The 19,338-nt window shown below is 46.3% G+C and overlaps 1 protein-coding gene across 1 annotated transcript in view; it reads right to left on the bottom strand.

Moving 5' to 3' along the window:
- ARPC1B (actin related protein 2/3 complex subunit 1B) overlaps positions 1–19,338 on the bottom strand; it is a 109,369-nt gene that overhangs the window by 24,704 nt on the left and 65,327 nt on the right. The window contains exons 6-7 of the mRNA XM_040357062.1: positions 16,322–16,528; positions 10,640–10,715 (exon numbers count right to left, since the gene is read on the bottom strand). Of these exons, the coding sequence (XP_040212996.1) occupies positions 10,640–10,715; positions 16,322–16,528 (283 nt within the window). The remainder of the gene's footprint in view (positions 1–10,639; positions 10,716–16,321; positions 16,529–19,338) is intronic.

Here is a 19,338-nt window from a genome sequence, read left to right as displayed (position 1 = left end):
CCAGGACTAGCACCATTGCTAGGCTCTGTTACATACGATGAGCCTTTTTACCACAACCTTCTAGAAAGTGTTTTCAAACCTTTTGGCTTATAGTCTTGTTGTTCTGCACTTAGAGGTGCCTTCCTTTTTATCTTGGCTCCCTCTGTTGTGTGAATTTTAAAATATTTTTAGTTTGTCACCATACCTATGATCAATAACATCAATTCATGTGGTATTAGTTATTTTACATGAAATTTGCACATAAAAACTTTAAAATCATAAAAAGAAATACTGCATTGACGTGGAACCATCATTTTCCTACATGAAACTAGCATTTGACAAAAATGTCCCCAAAACTGGCATTTTATCTCATTAACTGTTATTTTATTATTACCTCAAATGGTTCCTTCACTGTCCTTCCTCAGTGGAGGCCTCATAGAAACTAAGTGTTAATTTCTGCCAGAAGGTGGTCTTAGTTTTAGCAAAAACCTGCACAATAATGTTTATGAAATGACTTTTTCATACAAAATAATGCACAAAGGGTGATATAACGTGCATGTGGTAATTTAAGCAGACCCGTGCAATAAAGTGAATAAAGAAAAAAAAATGCACAGCAATAAAAATACTGCATGCGTAGGCTTTTTTTAAAAGGAACAATTTTGTGTTTAAAAGGACACAAAGTTTCTCCAACAGAGGGTGTCCCAGGTTAACAGCAGATGCTTCATATTGTGTTTGTGACAATTCTTAAAGTGTATCTATACATAAAACTTTTATTTTTTAAGTTTTGAATAGACTGGGGAACTGGGAAAGGTTGGAACTAATTTTTTTTACCAGACAAGAAGTGAAGGAATATCTCCAACAGAGGCTTTGACTGCAGTAAAACCTGACAGGAATACTAATCCACTCTACCTCCCCAAAAAAAGAAAACATAAATAAGTTTTGGGTATAAATAACTGCTTAAAGGGGTTGTAAAGACAAAAATATTTTCCTCTTAAATTAAATTCTGACAGTAGCTGATAAAGTAAAAAGTAATGTTTTGCATTATAACTAGTTTGATACCTGTTGAAATCGAGCTGTTTTATTCACCTCCAGCACTCCTGAATCATTATTCTCACTGACTTCCTGGTTTGCGGTGCGCACTCATTCTTGCTACATCACGGCCTAATGGGAACTACAGTTCCCATTAGGCTTAGCCTCCGTGCCTGTGAGGGATAAGAGAGCATCTTCACGCAGGGCTGTAGTCATAGGGAGGGGGTGAGCACATTCTGCTTTCCACCATGCAAAACAGCTCAGATGCTGGTGGAAAGCAAGAAGAGGAGAGACAGGAAATGGCATTTTCAAACCTGGATTACTGTATTTTGGAGGTCAAATGGAAAAACGAGGTAAGTGATATTTAAGTGCTCTAGCTTACAGCAATCAATTGATCTAATAAAAAACGAACCTTTAGTGTTCCTTTAAGGACCGCCGGACGCCTATTTACGTCAACAGAATGGCACGGCTGGGCAAATGGGCGTATATATACACATCCCCTTTAACTTGCTAGCCATGTGGTCGAGCTCCGTGACCGTGCCCGCGGGACCCGCGGACTCAATGTCCGCCGGTGTCCTGTGATTGGGTCACAGAGCTAAAGAACAGGGGGAGATGTTAGTGTAAACACAGCATCTCCCCATTCTTCTTAGTGACATGTCACTGATCGTCTGTTCCCTGTCATCGGGTACAGCGATCAGTGATGTGTCACGGCAAGCCACACCCCCTGACAGTTAGAAGCACTCCATAGGTCACACTTAAACCCTTCAGCGCCCCCTACGGGTTAACCCCTTCACTGCCAGTGCCATTTTCACAGTAATCAGTGCATTTTTATAGCACGGATCTCTGTAAAAATGACAATGGTCCCAAAATGGTGTCAAAAGTGTCCGATGTGTCCGCTATAATGTCGCAGTCACGATAAAAATTGCTAATCCATTACTAGTAAAAAAATTAATAAAAATGCCATAAAACTATCCCCTATTTTGTAGGCGCTATAACTTTTGCGCAAACCAATCAATAAACGCTTATTGCGTTTTTTTTACCAAAAATATGTAGAAGAATGAGTATCGGTCTAAACCGAGGAAAAAATATGTTTTTTTTAATATATTTTTTGGGGATATTTATTATAGCAAAAAGTTAAAATTATAATCATTTTTTTTCAAAATTGTCGCAATGCAGTGCGAATCACACGCGATGTCTGGCATTGCAACAGTGTGAACCGGCCCTAAAACTACTAAACTAACACCTGGAGGTAGGGGGATGACAGAATAAGTTTTAGACTTTTTGCTTTGTTTTCTACTGCTATTACTGCCTATGACCTTTCCAGAACTCATTACATGAGTCTGTTAGTTGTTCAGGTACTATGCATTACAATATGGAATTGGGCCTCATCCCCGCTATGAGAAAGTGGATACACTTCTGGAAAGTTCCAAGCATTGAGGCTGGGTTCACACTGGAGAATGCAGCGGCTCACAGCAGGAGTCCATTGCGTCTCCATTCACCATTTCAGGTCCAATTTCAATTTGGACCCGAGGCTGGATTCACACCTATGCATCTTTAGTGCTTTTTGCAGCTTTGCACTACAGACGTGTTCCATAGGAAACCATGTTAAATGGGCTGTAGTGCAAATCTGCAAAATGCACTAAAAATGCATAGTTGTGAATCCAGCCTTAAAGGACCAGAAGACGCACAGGGCTCCTGTGCAATACGCACCGGGGGCCGCCGCTGCAGGGATGTGTGAACCGGCTCCATAGAGAGGCAGTCACATACTCCTGCTATGTAAATTGGATGTGGAGAAACCCGCATCCAATTCACAATAGTGTGAACCCAGACTCAAGGACAAAAGCATAAAATAAAATGTGTATTCTGACAGTTTAAAAAACTGTCATCTACCTCCTGCAACTGTTACAGTGGGGATCGAAAGTTTGAGCACCCCAGGTAAAAAATACCAGTTACACTTACGGTAGCTGTTTTTCTGTAAGTCTTACAGGACGGCACCTTGAGAGTAGACTGGCTCCACCTGACAGGAAACACAATCAGAAAGAGGTTTAAAAGCCCCGCCCCTCCCCGTGCACCTCAGTTAGTGATAAAGTAACCACCATTAGAGCACGGGAACCAGTATATAAAAATACAAACCATATAAATTCCTCAGGGTGGGAAATAGGCCTGCCGTCCTGTAAGACTTACAGAAAAACAGCTACCGTAAGTGTAACTGGTATTTTCTCAAGTCGTCTTCCAGGACGGCACCTTGAGAGATAAGCAAGTAACCCTCAGGCCTACCTTAGGGCGGGACAACTGCCTGCAGGATTCTTCTGCCAAACGTCAAGTCTTGGGGTGACAGAAGTTCCACTCGGTAGTGTTTGAGAAAGGTGTTCTGGCTTGACCACGTTGCTGATCTACAGATTTGTTCCACTGAAACTCCTGCTCTCTCTGCCCAGGAGGTTGCTATAGATCTCGTGGAATGTGCCTTGACTTTAGGTACTGTTTTGCCAGCCTTAATGTATGCTAATGAAATTGCCTGTCTTATCCACCTAGATATAGAGGCTCTAGATGCTTGGCAACCCTTTTTCTGTCCTGAAAAATTAACTAGCAAGTGAGATGAGCGTCTGAACTCGCTCACCCTTTCCAAATAACTTAACAAACAGCGTCTTACATCCAAACAGTGGAAGGTCTTTTCCCTTTCGTTCTGTGGATTTGCGCAAAATGAAGGAAGAATAATTTCTTGTGACCTATGAAATTTCGTTGCCACCTTAGGTAGGTACAGGGGATCCTGACTTAGGACTACCCTGTCTTCAAAAATACGAAAATAAGGCTCTTTGATTGAGAGCGCCTGCATGTCTCCTATTCTTTTGGCCGTAGTAATAGCCAGAAGAAAGGAGAATTTAAATGTCAACAGCCTAACCGGAATGCTGTCTATCGGTTCAAACGGAGGTTTGGATAAATGGTCTAGTACCAAGGTGAGGTCCCAGGGGGGAACCCTGGAGATTTGAATAGGGGATAACCTATCCCTAGCCTACAGGAACCTCTTGATCAGCGGATCCAGGGCCAGCCTCTTGTCTAAAAAGTAGGACAAGGCGGCTACTTGTACTCTTAAGGTTCTTGTGGCTAGTCCTAGATCAACTCCTTCCTGGAGAAATTCCAGGATGACAGATATTTCAGGTAGTGGGGCTTGCCTGGCTGCACACCAGCGTGAAAAAAACCCCCAGGTCTTAGCATAGATCTTTCTAGTGACCTCCTTATGACTAGCCAAAAGGGTATTTATTACCTTCTCCGAACATCCTCTCCGCTGCAGGTTCCACCTCTCAAGTACCAGGCCGTCAGACTGAAAAAGTCGGGCTCTGGGTGAAAGATCGGTCCCTGCCGCAGAAGGTCCACTCGGACCGGGAGAGGAAGGGGGGGGAAGAACAGACCAACGTTCTAACATTGGGAACCAAGCTCTTTTGGGCCACTGGGGAGCGATCAGGATCAGCTTCCCTCGTGAGCGACTCAGTATCTGTAGGACCCTTGGGATCAGACTCAGGGGAGGGAAGGCATAGGCCAGATGAAATGTCCAGGCCTGGGCCAACGCGTCCACACCCTCCGATCCCTGATCCCGGGAGAGGGAGAAGAATCTTTCTACCTTCCTGTTCGCGAAGAGGTCTATCTCTGGGTTGCCGAAACGATGTCGAACCCAGTCGAAGACTTCTCGATTTAATTCCCACTCCCCCTGGAGGATGGGTTGGCGGCTTAGAAAGTCCGCTTCTAGGTTTAGGACTCCCCTGATGTGGATTGCTGAAAGGGAGAGGACTCTCTGTTCTGCCCAACCCAGAATTTCTAAGGACAGCCTTAGGAGGGAACGGGACCTGGTGCCTCCCTGGTGATTTATGAATGCCACCGTGGTTGCGTTGTCGGAGAGAATCTGTATTTCTTGGTTTATGACTCTCTCCTCGAACGCCTCCAAGGCCTTCCCGACCGCTAATAATTTGCGGAAGTTGGAAGAGGACCTGCTCTGTTGTCGATCCCAGGACCCCTGGGCCTGGAGACCCGACATGTGGGCTCCCCACCCCCAGTAGCTGGCATCCGTGGTTATCCTGAGAGGATTTGTCTGGTTCCATGGGAGGCCTTCCTCCAAATTCTGAGGAATGAGCCACCACCCCAGTGTGCATTTTACAGACTCCGGGATGCTGACCCTGGAGTCTAGGGATGAGTCCCTCCCGTCCCAGGAGGAGAGCAGGAAGGCCTGCAGTGTTCTGTAATGAAGCTGGGCCCATGGGACCGCTGGGATGCATGAGGTCATCAGTCCCAGTAACCTCATGATCTGTCTGAGGGAAATTTCTATTGAACCCATGACGGATCTGACCACTGACCCGAGTCTCTGGATCTTGTCCTCTGGAAGAACCAGCTTTTTCTCTACGGAATCTATCAGGAACCCCAGATACATTTTTCTCTGTTCTGGGAGGAGAGAAGATTTTTCTCTGTTTACAATCCATCCCAAAGATTCCAGAGTAGTCAGGACGGTGGCCAGATCCGAGAGAAGAAGCTCTCGGCTGGGGTTGAAAAGCAGTAGGTCGTCCAGGTAGGGGACAAGGGAGATCCCTTTCAGATGTAGAAAGGCGACCACCTCTGCCAGGACTTTCGTGAAAACCCTTGGGCTGGAGGCCAGACCAAAGGGGAGTGCGGTGAACTGCCAGTGCTGAATCCCCTGAGGGGAGGCAATGGCAAATCGGAGGAACCTTTGATGGTCCCCGAAGATTGGGACATGGAGGTAGGCGTCCCTCAAGTCTATGGTTACCATAAAGACTCCTTCTAACAACAGTCCCTTGAGACTGTAAATGTTTTCCATGCGGAACTTCTTGTAGAGAAGAAAGGTATTTAAAGGTCTTAAATTTATGATCAATCGGAATTTCCCCGAAGGTTTGGGCACCATGAAAATATGTGAGTACACCCCCTGACCCTGTTGTCCTGGTGGAACTGGGATTATGACTCCCTGCTGAGCTAGATCTGTCACATTTCCCAGAAGGGCAGCTGCCTTGAAGGGATCTTGGGGTAGATGAGTGAGGAGGAATATTGGGGGGGGGAAGTTGGCGGAATTCCAATCTGTAACCTTCCCTCACTATTTGCAAAATGTGAGGACTCTGTGTTATACTCTCCCAGGCTGGAAAAAATTGGGAGAGTCTTCCCCCGACTCTTAAGTCACTTGGAGTCCTTACCTGCGGGTTTGGGATCGGGGAAAAGGATACCCCCTTTTGGCTTATCCTTTCCTGCGATCCATCGCTTATTAAAGGCCGATCTTCGGTCAGAAGGTCGTTTTTTATTCTGGGGGCCTCGAAAAAATCTTCTCCTGTTAGGTCTAGGTTTTGGGGGGAACCGTTTCCCCTTTTCTGAGGCCCTAGTTAGAGCTTGATCAAGTCCTGCCCCAAAGAGAAAAGTGCCTTCAAAGGGCAGGGCACATAGACGGGTCTTGGAGGCAAGATCACCTTCCCACGTCTTGAGCCATACCGCCCTTCTGGCGGCGTTGACGAGAGCACCCGTCTTAGCAGAGGATCGGACTGTTTCAATCGATGCATCTGCAAGATAGGCTACCGCACTGCCTATGACTGTAAGAGAATCTCTAATTTCTTTAAACTTGGAGGTCTGAGGTACATGCTCCAGAAGTCTGGTTAACCAGGTATCTGCATTCCTAGCGATGCAGAAAGAGGCCAAAGCGGGTCCAAGGGCGGCCGCATTAGCCTCCCAGGCCCTGCGAAGGGAAGTGTCTGCCTGCCTGTCTAAGGAATCTTTTAAGTTCCCTGCATCCTCAAACGAGAGGTCAGACTGCCTGGAGAGTTGGGCTAGAGATGCATCTAATTTAGGAGTTTTAAAAAATGTATTTTCTAATTCCTCCTTAAAGGGACAGCGCCTCTTCCAGGTCTTGTACCTTAGCAGTTTCTTTTCAGGCTCCGCCCATTCCCTCAGAACTATATCTTTAAGCGACTGATGGACTGGGATAACCTTTGGCTGGGGTTTAGCTAGACCCTGGTACATTCTGTCCTGAGCCGACACCAGCTCTGCTGGATGCTGAATCCCCTCAGAGGCATAGACAGCAGACAGCAGACCCCCCATGTCATCTGCAGAAAAAATATATTTGCCTGATCTGGCATCCTCATCCTCATCCTCAGAATGACTATCAATTACCCCATCTTCTGGAGCCTCTGAATCTTCGGTGTCGGATAGGAGAGACTCCCTAGCCCTGGAAACTCGTGGCACTGGGGTGGATGAGCTCTCTTGGGAAGAGGGGCCGGCTGCTAAGGGCTCAGGATCCCTATTTTTTAAGGTGTCCTTAAATTCCTTTAATGTGGAAAGCATTTGGGATTGGACAGTTAGGAATTCTTTCATAATAAGGGAAGCTTCCTTTCCTGCCAGTTTTTGTATGCATTTGGCACAAAGAAGTTTGGAGTAATCTGCAGCCAGCTTAACGCTACAGTTACCACACCTCTTGGTTTTGGAAGTGTGTTTTAGGGAGAGATTAGCAGCTTCCCCCTGGGCAGAAACCTCCTCCCCTGTAAGGGGAGAGAAAAATATATCACAGTCCATACATACAAGTGTGAGAGGAGGGGGGGGGGGGAAGGAGAGGACCCAGTCCAATATGCCCCCCTGACATTCTGAGGCAGACTCACCCTTGGTGGTGTCCTCGGCAGCGGCTGCTAACGAACGATCCTCGTGCTCCATAGCGAAGTCGTACAGGCGCCACTCTCCTCCTTGCTGCAGTGTGAACAGCGAGGAGCCGACGCCGCTGGCGGCCGCCATTTTGGTGAAGACCGGAAGCGGAACTTCGTCATCACCGTGCGCCGCCTGTGACGCGGCGTCGACTGCTGGCTCCATTCGAAAATGTCCCCGGGAGGACAGCACACCGGAGCCACGCTGAGGAAGCCCTCACACCCGCCCAGCAGGTAAGGGGTCCTGGAGGAGAGGGAACATGGCCAAATAGGAGTACTGGGATAGCCACTATCCCAGGGATTCCTACAGAAAGGAAAGAAGGGGGGTATTGTTTGCAATCTTCCTCCCCCCCCCTATCACACGGGGAAAACCCCCCGGGACGGGCATTATACCCTTAGCTGAGGCAGGGACGGCCTCCCAGGACCCACTGCTCAGTACCCGGAGGGGGACCACCAGCCCCAGGCCTTAGGTCTGACAAAAAATAATAAACCGTTTCGCTGGGGGAAACACAATCAATAACTGAGGTGCACGGGGAGGGGCGGGGCTTTTAAACCTCTTTCTGATTGTGTTTCCTGTCAGGTGGAGCCAGTCTACTCTCAAGGTGCCGTCCTGGAAGACGACTTGAGAAATTTGTATTAATGTACATAACGAAGCCAAGGAAAGATGGAAAAATCTCCAAAAGGCATCAAATTACAGATTAGACATTCTTATATGTCAAAAAAAGTTAGATTTTATTTCCATCATTTACACTTTCAAAATTACAGAAAACAAAAAAAATGGCGTCTGCAAAAGTTTGGGCACCCTGCAGAGTTAATATCTTGTACTGCCCCCTTTGGCAAGTATCACAGCTTGTAAACGCTTTTTGTAGCCAGCCAAGAGTCTTTCAATTCTTGTTTGAGGTATCTTTGCCCATTCTTCCTTACATTTTTCCAGTTCTTTGAGATTTCTGGGCTGTCTGTCATGCACTGCTCTTTTAGGCCTTGTACAGACGATCGAACATGTCCGATGAAAACGGTCCGCGGACCGTTTTCATCGGACATGTCCGCTCAGAGATTTTGGTCTGATGGTTGTACACACCATCAAACCAAAATCTCCGCGGACGGACAGAGCGTTGAATGCTTCCACTTCGACGCCATGCGCGGGTTCTCGGGCCAGCGGACATGTCCGATGAGTCGTACTGACCATCGGACATGTCCGACGGACAGGCTTCCAGCAGACAAGTTTCTTAGCATGCTAAGAAACTTTTGTCCACTGGAAACCTGTCCGCTAGGCCGGAAAATTGTCCGGTCGGCCCTACACACGACCGAACATGTCTGCGGAAACTGGTCCGCGGACCAGTTTCAGCGGACATGTTCGGTCGTGTGTACGAGGCCTTAAGGTCTATCCATAGATTTTCAATTATGTTGAGGTCAGGAGATTGTGAAGGCCATGGCAAAACCTTCAGTTTACGCCTCTTGATGTAATCCCCCGTGGATTTTGAGGTGTGTTTAGGATCATTATCCATTTGTAGAAGCCATCCTCTCTTTAACTTCAGCTTTTTCACAGATGGCATCAAGTTACCATCCAAAATTTACTGAAATTTTATTGAATTCATTCTTCCTTCTACTCATGAAATGTTCCCTGTGCCACTGGCTGCAATACAACCCCAAAGCATGATTGATCCACCCCCATGCTTAACAGTTGGACAGAGGTTATTTTCATTAAATTCTGTGCCCTTCCTTCTCCAAACGTACCTTTGCTCATTCCGGCTAAAAAGGTCTATTTTAACCTCATCGGTCCACAGAACTTGTTTCCAAAATGCATCAGGCTTGTCTATATGTTCATTTGCAAAGTTCAAACGCTGATTTTTGTGGTGAGGACGTAGAAGAGGTTTTCTTCTGATGACTCTTCCATGAAGACCATATTTGTACAAGTATCTCTTTATAGTGGAATAGTGTACCACAACTGCAGTGTCTGCCAGATCATTCTGGAGGGATCGTGCAGTCAAACATGGGTTTTGAATTGCTTTTCTCACAATCTTGCGAGCGGTTCTGTCTGATATTTTTCTTGGTCTTCCAGATCTTGCTTTAACTTCCACTGTTCCTGATGACTGCCATTTCTTAATTACATTCCGAACAGAGGATATTTACATCTGAAAACGCTTTGCTATCTTCTTATAGCCTTCTCCAGCTTTGTGAGCGTCAACTATTTTCAGTTTCAGTTTTCTAGACAACTGCTTAGAAGAATCTATGGTGCGGATTGTTGGGGCAAGGTCAGATGAGTCTGGGCATTTAAAACCTTTGAGATTTCACATCACCTGGTCTTCCCAGACGATGATTGAGAACAATCCATGACACTGGCAGGTCTCAGCTTTGCAAAGGGGGCAGTGCATGCTATAAATTCTGCAAGGTGCCCAAACTTTTGCAGACGCCATTTTTTTGTTTTCTGTAATTTTGAAAGTGTAAATAATGGAAATAAAATCTAACTTTTTTTGACATAATATAAGAATGTCTAATCTGTAATTTGATGCCTTTTGGAGAATTTTCCATCTTTCCTTGGCTTCGTTATGCACATTAATACACATTTTTACCTGGGGTGCCCAAACTTTCGATCCCCACTGTAGGTAAGTAGTTGTTTTGTTCCCGCAAGTTTGCTTTAAAAAGACATTGAACGCAGACTTAGGGGCATATTTAAAAAAGCAGGCTAATGTAGGCACATTTATCTGCATAGGTTGGCTTGCAAATGCTGGCCATTTGCTGGTGTTTGCCCTGTAGAATATTAATAATGTAAATCTGCAGTGATGCTGTAAATGGTTTACAATTGTAATGAAAGCCAACGGCAAATATATTTGTCAAACCAATAATTGGTTAGCCAATTTAGCTTGGTCAGCTTAAAAAACATGCCCCAAAGTGTCATGCATGTTTTTCATCTTGAAATGGCACGATTTTTTACAGTGAACATAAAATACTTTTTTACTTACGGCAGCAACTAAGCTGTTTTCTGTAATAAATGTCAAACACAGGAGAGGCAAAGTATCTGTGGTTAGAGTTGCAACCCTGTAAGCAATTGATTATTAAATAGTTAATAACAGTTTCTATTATTGTAAACTAGTATTTATTTAGCACTGACATATGCAATATGGAGAAGAATCAATGCAAACAATTTGCTTAAACCCAAAACAAAAACGTAATATGATGTAGCATACCAATCCTTAGATGTTGTGGCTGCATTCGTCCCCCCCCCCCCCCTCTGTATTTACTTGGTGATTGGCCAGTAACACACCTCCTGTAATAGAGTGCCCCACTCTGGATGAAGGAGCACATGAGGCAGCAGTGTTAATCTGGTAACACTTTTAGATGTACTAGCAGATTTAGAAAGAACAACTAATTAAAGCCAAACTCACACTGCAGTTACAGACACAGATTTTTTTCCCCTCTTGGGATAAAGGTTAAACATGAATAAATAAAAGCTTACCATTTTAAGTACCCCTGTCAGTGGTAAATGGTTTGTCTCAGCACTCTAAACTCCTACATTTGGAGGACAGCTTGTTCTGCTGAAAAATAAGACTTACTGGCCAGATCACCAGGTGAAAATAAAGGAAAGGAAGCCTAAAACAGAAACAAATGCAGACATCACATCTAAAAATCGGTAGCTGCAATTTGTCGTTAACACCACTTTAAAAAAAATATAATCTGAATTGGAAGCATTACAAATTTGTACCTTTTCAACAGGAATGGACCAGGAATGGTATATTTTTACATACCATTAGTTACATTGGTACAGCTTGGACCAATGTAACTGTAGCGCCCCTCTTACTTTCAGTGCGGGCGCTACACTAAATTTAGTGGGGAATGGAAGGGTTAGTTTTACTCCCATTCGTGATTTATGGAAACTCAGGCTGCTGCCCACTTCAGGACCGGTCCTGTAGGTCAGTCTGCGCTCCAGGGGTATGTTATCATCCCTGGGTGGCAGTTGGCGCTAGAGGTGTTCTGACGGACCTACCTTCTCCCAGCAGCCAATCAGAGGAGTTCTTCCCTCGTTGGGCATGCTGGGAGGGGGATATATCTGGGGCAGCCGCTTTTGGCGGGTTGTTCTATGCGGGGCCCGAGTTCCAGGTGCGGTACCCACCTTCAGGGTACACGCATCCATGGGCTCCGCTCCTGCGGCCTGCTTTGCTGAGGTTGTGTACCATGCAGAGCCTCATCCTGACATTGAGAGGGGCCCCAGCGACTTGCTGGGTCCCAACCTTCTGTTGAGAGGATCCTAAGCTGGAGGCTGTGCGATGGGGGATCGGCTCGGGGGAACCTAGAACTAGAGGTTGTCCAGGAGGCCTAGACGAACCATCAGGGATCCGGTCACCACACCATATGACAGGTATGCTCAAGCTGTCAGTGGGTGACACTGATTGAACTGGGAGGATTTGCTCAAATTGATCTCACAAATCCCAAGTTGTCCGGCCTGTGGCAGAGGCCCTGAGTCAGGCCTGTGGCAGAGGGCTGTCTCCTCCCAGTGATCCGCAAGTGACACTCCGGCTGCCAGGCCTGAGATAACCGCCTGTCCGGGGGCACTTTACCCACCCTGATTGGGGTGGCGACATATTGAGCTATATCATTGCTGAGAGCAGGCTTGCTCTCTCTTCATATCCAAGGCCTGATACTAAAGTTTTCTCTACGCTCATCAATCTTTCTCTGTCGTGTGCCATGTTGATGTTGGCCGTGTTGGGCCTTGGAATAAAGCATTGAAAACTGAATTGATGTCTGGACACTTGCTCTTTATTCACACTCACAGAAATCACCCCTAGACCAAGTCAAGAAGGTAACTCAGTAAGCCGATCCCAAACGAATCATCGGCTCCTTCGGGGGTGAGCGCTACATAACTGTAAATACTATACCTAGCTGACCCCCATGTAAGCTGTAAATCACTGAAGTAGACGCCGCTACTCAGGGCCAGTGCTACTTGCGCCCCCCCCATAACAAATACAACTTCTGTACTGCTAAAATATAATTTCTATAACTCTATACAGTATAGAAAGGGCACAAAACAGTCTAGCACCATCCCTATCTATACCCCCCTGTGATGTTTGTTTCCCCCTCATTGAACTTTTTAGAGAACTGGGTGACAGCAGAGGGCTGGGTGACAACAGGGGACTAGGCGACAGCAGATGGTTGGGGGACCGCAGGGCAGAGCGACAGAAGAGGGCTGGGCGACAGAAGAGGGCTGGGTGACAGCAGGGGACTGGGCAACAGCAGAGGGCTGGGTGACCGCAGGGCAGAGGACTGGGTGACAGCAGGGGACTGGGCAAAGACAGCAGAGGGTTGGGTGACAGCAGGGGGCTGGGCGACAGCAGGGAGGGAGCTGGGTGAAATTGCGTTGAAAACTGCTCTGCCCAATAACTCACAGTGAGGACAGTGATACAGGAGAAACCAGATACCATCTTGATCTTTGTTAGCCAACAGCACTTTTTATTTCTACGTAAAAGTCTAAAGATGGAAGTAATAAAGTTGACAAAGATCAAGATGGTATTTGTTTTTTCCTGTAGCACTGTCCTCACTGTGAGTTATTGGGCAGAGCAGTTTTCAACCCAATTTATCCCAGTCCAGTGGCTGCATAAAAGACAAAACAACAATTTTAGAGCCTTTTTTTTTACCTCCATGTTGCTCTGCCCAGAAGGACAACAAAATCTTCCCTGATGCCAGCTGCTCCGCCCCCTGCCCTCCAGTGACATACGGGATTAGCCCTTGCCTGGTCACACCCCCTCACAAGTCCCGACCAGTGACCATGAAGGAGGCGGCCAGCTCTTTTGCATCAGAGCCCTGAGCCGCCGAACAGCTCTGCAGCTGGGGGAGGGATCTGCCAGTGTATTGCATGCAATAGTTCCCTCCCTGCGCCCCTGTACGATCCGCGGCAGCGGACATTCCCTCTCCTCCAGACCTCCAGTACACACTCCTGCAGCTCTAGAGGTTACATCCAGCGGGGATGAGGAGGTAACAGGCCATGGCTGGGCCCTAGATGTTGAAGCGCCCCAGGCAGCTGCCTTATCCGCCTTGTGGTAGCGCCGGCCCTGCCGCTACTCCAGTGATCTTCACTTGCTTTTGAGTCCCATGCTGAGCTGCTGGCCTGATGCTTTGTGAACACAGAAAGTCAGCTCGAGTAACATTCAAATAATGCATTTTCTGAATGAATGCAAATGGTTCCCTGATTAGATAATGCAGAGTGTGTAACGCATACCTACCAACTTTTGAGATAGGAATGAGGGACACCTATCAGCAAAAATGCAGGCATTGGACACCCCCCTTTCCACGCCCCCTTAAAGGAGAATTGTACAAAAAAACAAGATTGCTTTTTTTTTTTACCACTATTATTCCTTTATATTGGCTTTTGGAATTTACAAATGCAGCAATTTAGAAATCAGATGAAAAGTTTAGTGCTGGAAAACACTTTTTGATAGATAAAAAGTACATTTTATATACAACTATATAAACCAAAATGAGGGACAAATGAGGAGGAATGAGGGACAGAGGGACATTGCTCCAAATCAAGGACAGTCCCTTGAAATCAGGGACAGTTGGTAGCTATATGTAGCGTCACCTGATAGAGACTGAAACTGAAGGAAATACAGGGAGCCTGTTACTGACTGTCTTCTAATTCTGTCCGGCCAACTTTATTAAGAATAGAATACAAATTAATGAAGCCTGGGACTCCAGATTTGTTCCAGGTCAGTGACTTACTCAATGTATTTCAGCGAATTGATCACTGTAACAGAGAACATTTTATTATAGAGGTCAGCTATGCCAACCTAAATATTCACTCAGTATAGATTTCCTTTCAGCCCTTGTACAAAGATTATGGCACAGCAAGGTGAGGCATAGCATAATGATATAATTAAAATTTGCCTATAACATTGCTGTGAGCATAGGGAAAATTTGTAACAAATGGTCCTGGAGACTATTCTATTAACCGGTTCTTGAAAAATCTCACCTCTTTTAATATATAACACGCCATTCAAACCCTTATACTGTACTGTAATCAACATACAGTTGAACCTCGGATTACGAGCATAATCCATTCCAGGAGTATGTTCGTAATCCAAAGTACTCGCATATCAAAGCAAGTTTTCCCATTGAAGTCAATGGAAACAAAAATAATTTGTTCCGCATTGACTTCAATAGGATGCATTACCGAATGCGGCCAGTGGTGGGGGGGTGCAAGAGAGCGCCGAAAACAGGCGAAAAGGCCAGAGGACACTTCGTCTCGTTTCTTGCGCCCCAGTACCTCAGGCCAAATTAGGTACTGCAGGCCTATTTTCGTCTCTGCTCGGCTTCTGCGCCCACGTATCTCAGGCCAAATGAGGGACTGCAGGACTATTTCACTTGAATTCTGCTCGTCTTGTGAGTCAACACTCGCAAAGCGAGTCAGAATAAAAAAAAAAAAAGTTGCTCGCAAATCAAAACGCTCTCAAACCAAGTTACTCTTAAATTTATCATTTAGTCAACTAAAAGTTAACTTTTCAGGAACTAAAAGTTAACTTCAAGAAAAGCTTTTTCGATACTCATTCCCTTTTTCCAGCTAAAGCTGTACTAATAGAGGTTTAGTTGTAAAATAAAGAAAAGGGGCGCACCATCCTTGCTCATTATCCAAGTGGTATTTTTATTAATACGGTAAAAAAAAGTATACTCACAAACAACTAGTGGTAAAAGCATATCAGAGTCCACAGTATACACAAAGCAACCAGGTCACCAAGACTAATCTGAAGTCTCGGAGTAAGAGGGAATCTCCCCTCAAAACACATCAGCCATCTGGAAGGTCCTCCAGCTTGCAGGTATTAGTTTTAGTGACATCGTTGCTTTGTGTATACTGTGGACTCTGATATGCTTTTACCACTGAGTACAGTGGAACCTTGGATTGCGAGCATAATCCATTCCAGGAGAATGCTCGTAATCCAAAGCTATTGCATATCAAAGCGAGTTTCCCCATAGAAGTCAATGGAAAACGAAAATAATCTGTTCCGCATTGACTTCAATGGCATGCAATACCGCATGTAGCCACAGGTGGGGGGGGCACCGGAGAGCCTCTGAAACACTCGGAAAGGCCTGAGGACAGCTCGGCTGAACTTGGGAAAACCTCGGAAAGGCTTGGGAACTGAGTATTTTTGAGGTTTTCAGAGCATTTCCGAATGGCTCCGGCACCGCTGTGTCTTGAATCGTTTTGCGAGACAACACTCACAAACCGAGTCAGAATTTAAAAAAAAATAGTGCTTGTATTGCAAAACGCTCCTTAACCGCGTTACTTGCAATCCGTGGTTTCACTGTATATTTCTTTTTACTGTATTATTAAAGATACCACTTGGGTAATGAGCAAGGCTGGTGCGCCCTTTCTTTGTTTTACAGTGTTTCTATTGGGTTCTCTCCTAATCCTTAATCCCTCTCTCTTGCACTTTTTACATAACTAGCTAATGTTCATGTGCCTTGCCTCGTCCTCAATTAGGAAATCCCCCAGATCAATATTGAGGGAATTTGATTATATCCAATTTTTTTTAAATTCACAACCATGCTTGTAGCTTCATGACACCAAAAGAACTTTCAGTGGTCCTGCTCAAAAAGAAAGGTTGAAAACCATTTTAAGGTTCTTGCTAAAGTATTGACAGTCAGGATTTGTGTCTTACCTCATCTTCTTTGTGGCATCAACAACACATATGGTGCTATCATGGCTGACCCAAGCCATGTGGTCTCCACTGTGGGAGAAAGAGACACTGTGCACCCAGCCACAGCTGCTACTTGATTCAAACATCATCTCACCAAATGGCATTTTGGATCCCCAAGGGGTAGGTGCAGGGCGTTCCTCCATTTCTTTAATATAGGATGAGAAGATCCTGTTGAAAACATATTTATTACATTTACATTATTGTTACCACTGTACTGCTAAATACTTAAAGATTTCAAGCATTAAGAGAAATATAGCAGAATAAAGTTAGGTTAACAGCAAGCTATGACGGATGGAAATAAAAGGTTGGGTGCAGGGCCGTCTTTTATACAGGGCAAAAGGGGCAGCTGCCCAGGGCCCTGTCGTTGTTGGGGGGGCCCTGCGCTGCCCACCGGAGTTCGGCCACCTCCTGTACTAGTTGCATGCTGGCTGCTGCTCGCTACTGTCACTTGGAAATATTTCCAAGTAAAAGCGCTCCTCTCCTGGCAGCTGCTCTGATCATCATTCTGGTACATGCACACTCTATGAGAGCAGAGGAGGAAAGGGGTGGCGACTGTGCACAAAGGAAGCTGCTTCTGGAACCGGCATGCTGCATAGACATCGGAGGACAACATGCTGTGAGTAGCATTTGGGAATGAGAAAAGCGTTGTACTGAAATGGGGGGGGACTTTGTGGGAGGAGAGTCTTGCCTTGTACCGGAGTGGAGTGGAGTGTGGAGCTCTGACTGTATGAAATCTGGGGGGGAAGAGAGCCGTGCACTCCTGCACCCACCTCGTCCCCTGCACTCTGCAGGCACCTTGTCCCCTGCATTTTGAACTATGCACGCACCTCGTCCCCTGCATTTTGCACTCTGCACCCACCTCGCCCCCTACACTCTGCACCCACATCGCCCCCTGCATTCTGCACTCTGCACCCACCTCGCCCCCCAGTGCTGAGACAAGGCCATTTGGTGCCCAGGGAGAAGATGGCAAACTGCGCCCCCCCCCCCCCGTTTTTAAGAAAGAATAAATGTTGTTTCAAAACAAGAATATACTTAAAGCAATAGAACAAAGGACTGTGGCTGTGTTTGATGGCACAGTGGCTGCGTTTGATGGGCAAAGCTCAGTGGCTGCGTTTGATGGGCACGGTGGCTGCGTTTGATGGGCACAGTGGCTGCGTTTGATGGGCACAGTGGCTTCGTTTGATGGGCACAGTGGCTGCGTTTGATGGGCACAGTGGCTGCGTGTGATTGGCACAGTGGCTGCGACAATTGATGGCAGAGTGGCTGCGTTTGATGGGCACAGTGGCGACAATTGATGGCACAGTGGCTGCGTTTGATGGGCACAGTGGCTGCATGTGATGTAAAAAATGATGGTCACCTCAGTCCGCCTTCCCCCACCTCCCCTCCCCAATACAGTAATTAAATTATTTTTTGTTTTACTATTATTGTTTGCTTACTTTTTCACAGACTACTTCAGTATTGATCTTCTTGCAGTAGCACTAGGCACTGTAGGCACTGGCAGGCTCCTCGTGGCTTGTCCTTGCAGGCAGCAAACGCCGACACAGCTCCCTGTGCAGAGACGAGTCCTCCCTCTCTCACCTCGCCTCCGGCGTGACATCACGTGGCGCACGCCACTGGAATCCACCAATCCTCCATGGGGGGGGCCGAGTAAACAGCCGCAGGGAGTAAACACACATGAGGAAAGGAGCGCACTCGGCAGCCAGTCGGCACACGATTTGTAAAGTGCCACTGCCCCTGCCCGCGCTGTATGACAGTGACACAACACACAACTGCGGCTGATTGCGCCCCCCTCCTGAACGAAATGGTAGCACCCTGGGCACTCGCCCCTCCCGCCCCTGCCTTGTACCGGCCCTGTCGCCCCCTGCATGCTGCACTCTGCACCCACCTCGCCCCCTGCATTCTGCACCCACCTCACCCCCTGCATTCTGCACTCTGCACCCACCTCGCCCCCTGCATTCTGCACTCTGCACCCACCTCGCCACCTGCATTCTGCACCCACCTCGCCCCCTGCATCTAGTGCACCCCTACCTGTAGCGCACCCCTTAACCCTGCACTCTGTAGATAGCTCACCCCTGAACGTTGCATTCAGCACCTAGCACACACTCCCCAACCCTGCGCTTTGTAAATAACGCATCCCGGCACTTTGTACCTAGCGTACCTCTGAACGCTGCATTCTGTACGTAGTGTACCCTTCAACTCTGTATGTAGCACACCTTTCAACTATGCACTCTTTATGTAGTGACCCCTCAACCATGAACTCTGTACATAGCGCACCCCTCAATGCTAGTGCAGTTTGGCCACACCCGCAATTTGATGCAGAGGTTATGATGTGCAGTAACCTCTAGCAACCAATCGGTGAACAATAATGATTTGCAGTAACCTCTAGAAACCAATTAGTGAGCAGTAATGATGCTTTGTAACCTCTAGCAACTAATCAGCAAGCGAAAATTATGTGCTGTAACCTCTAGCAGCCAATCAAAACCACTGCCTGATCTGCTGCAGTAAACTCATTTTGAGTCTAGCTGGGGGAGGGGGGCAATAAAATGTTTGCCCAGGGTTCAATCAATATTAAAGACGGCCCTGATTGGATGACAAGGTGTACTATACTTCAAACAAATTAGCTGCGGTTTGTTATAATAAGCCTATACAAAGAGGTATCGTGTCTGTTTTTTTAACTTGTAGAATGGACATAAGATAAATGAGAAATTGCGTAACCAAAACTTTGGTTAAAATTAAGACATTTCTGTTACATTTTACGACTGAAATGGGGAAGGCACAATTAGGTGATTTTTAATGGTCTAATGAATAGCTCCTGAGGGTTACAGAACTTCTTTTCAACTACCTCAAACCTATTTTTGGCCAAAAATTATAGGCCCTTATTATTACTTTATGTTTTTTATTCACAGAAGAAAAAAGTAGAGACAAGGTAAAAATAAAAAAAATAACCCTTTCCTTTCATTTCCAAGTGTAATTGTATT

The sequence above is a fragment of the Rana temporaria genome, chromosome 6 (genome assembly GCF_905171775.1).
Source record: "Rana temporaria chromosome 6, aRanTem1.1, whole genome shotgun sequence".
NCBI lineage: Eukaryota > Metazoa > Chordata > Amphibia > Anura > Ranidae > Rana > Rana temporaria.
The sequence above is the reverse complement of the archived record's forward strand: the minus strand, read 5'-3'. Positions and strand labels throughout refer to the sequence as shown.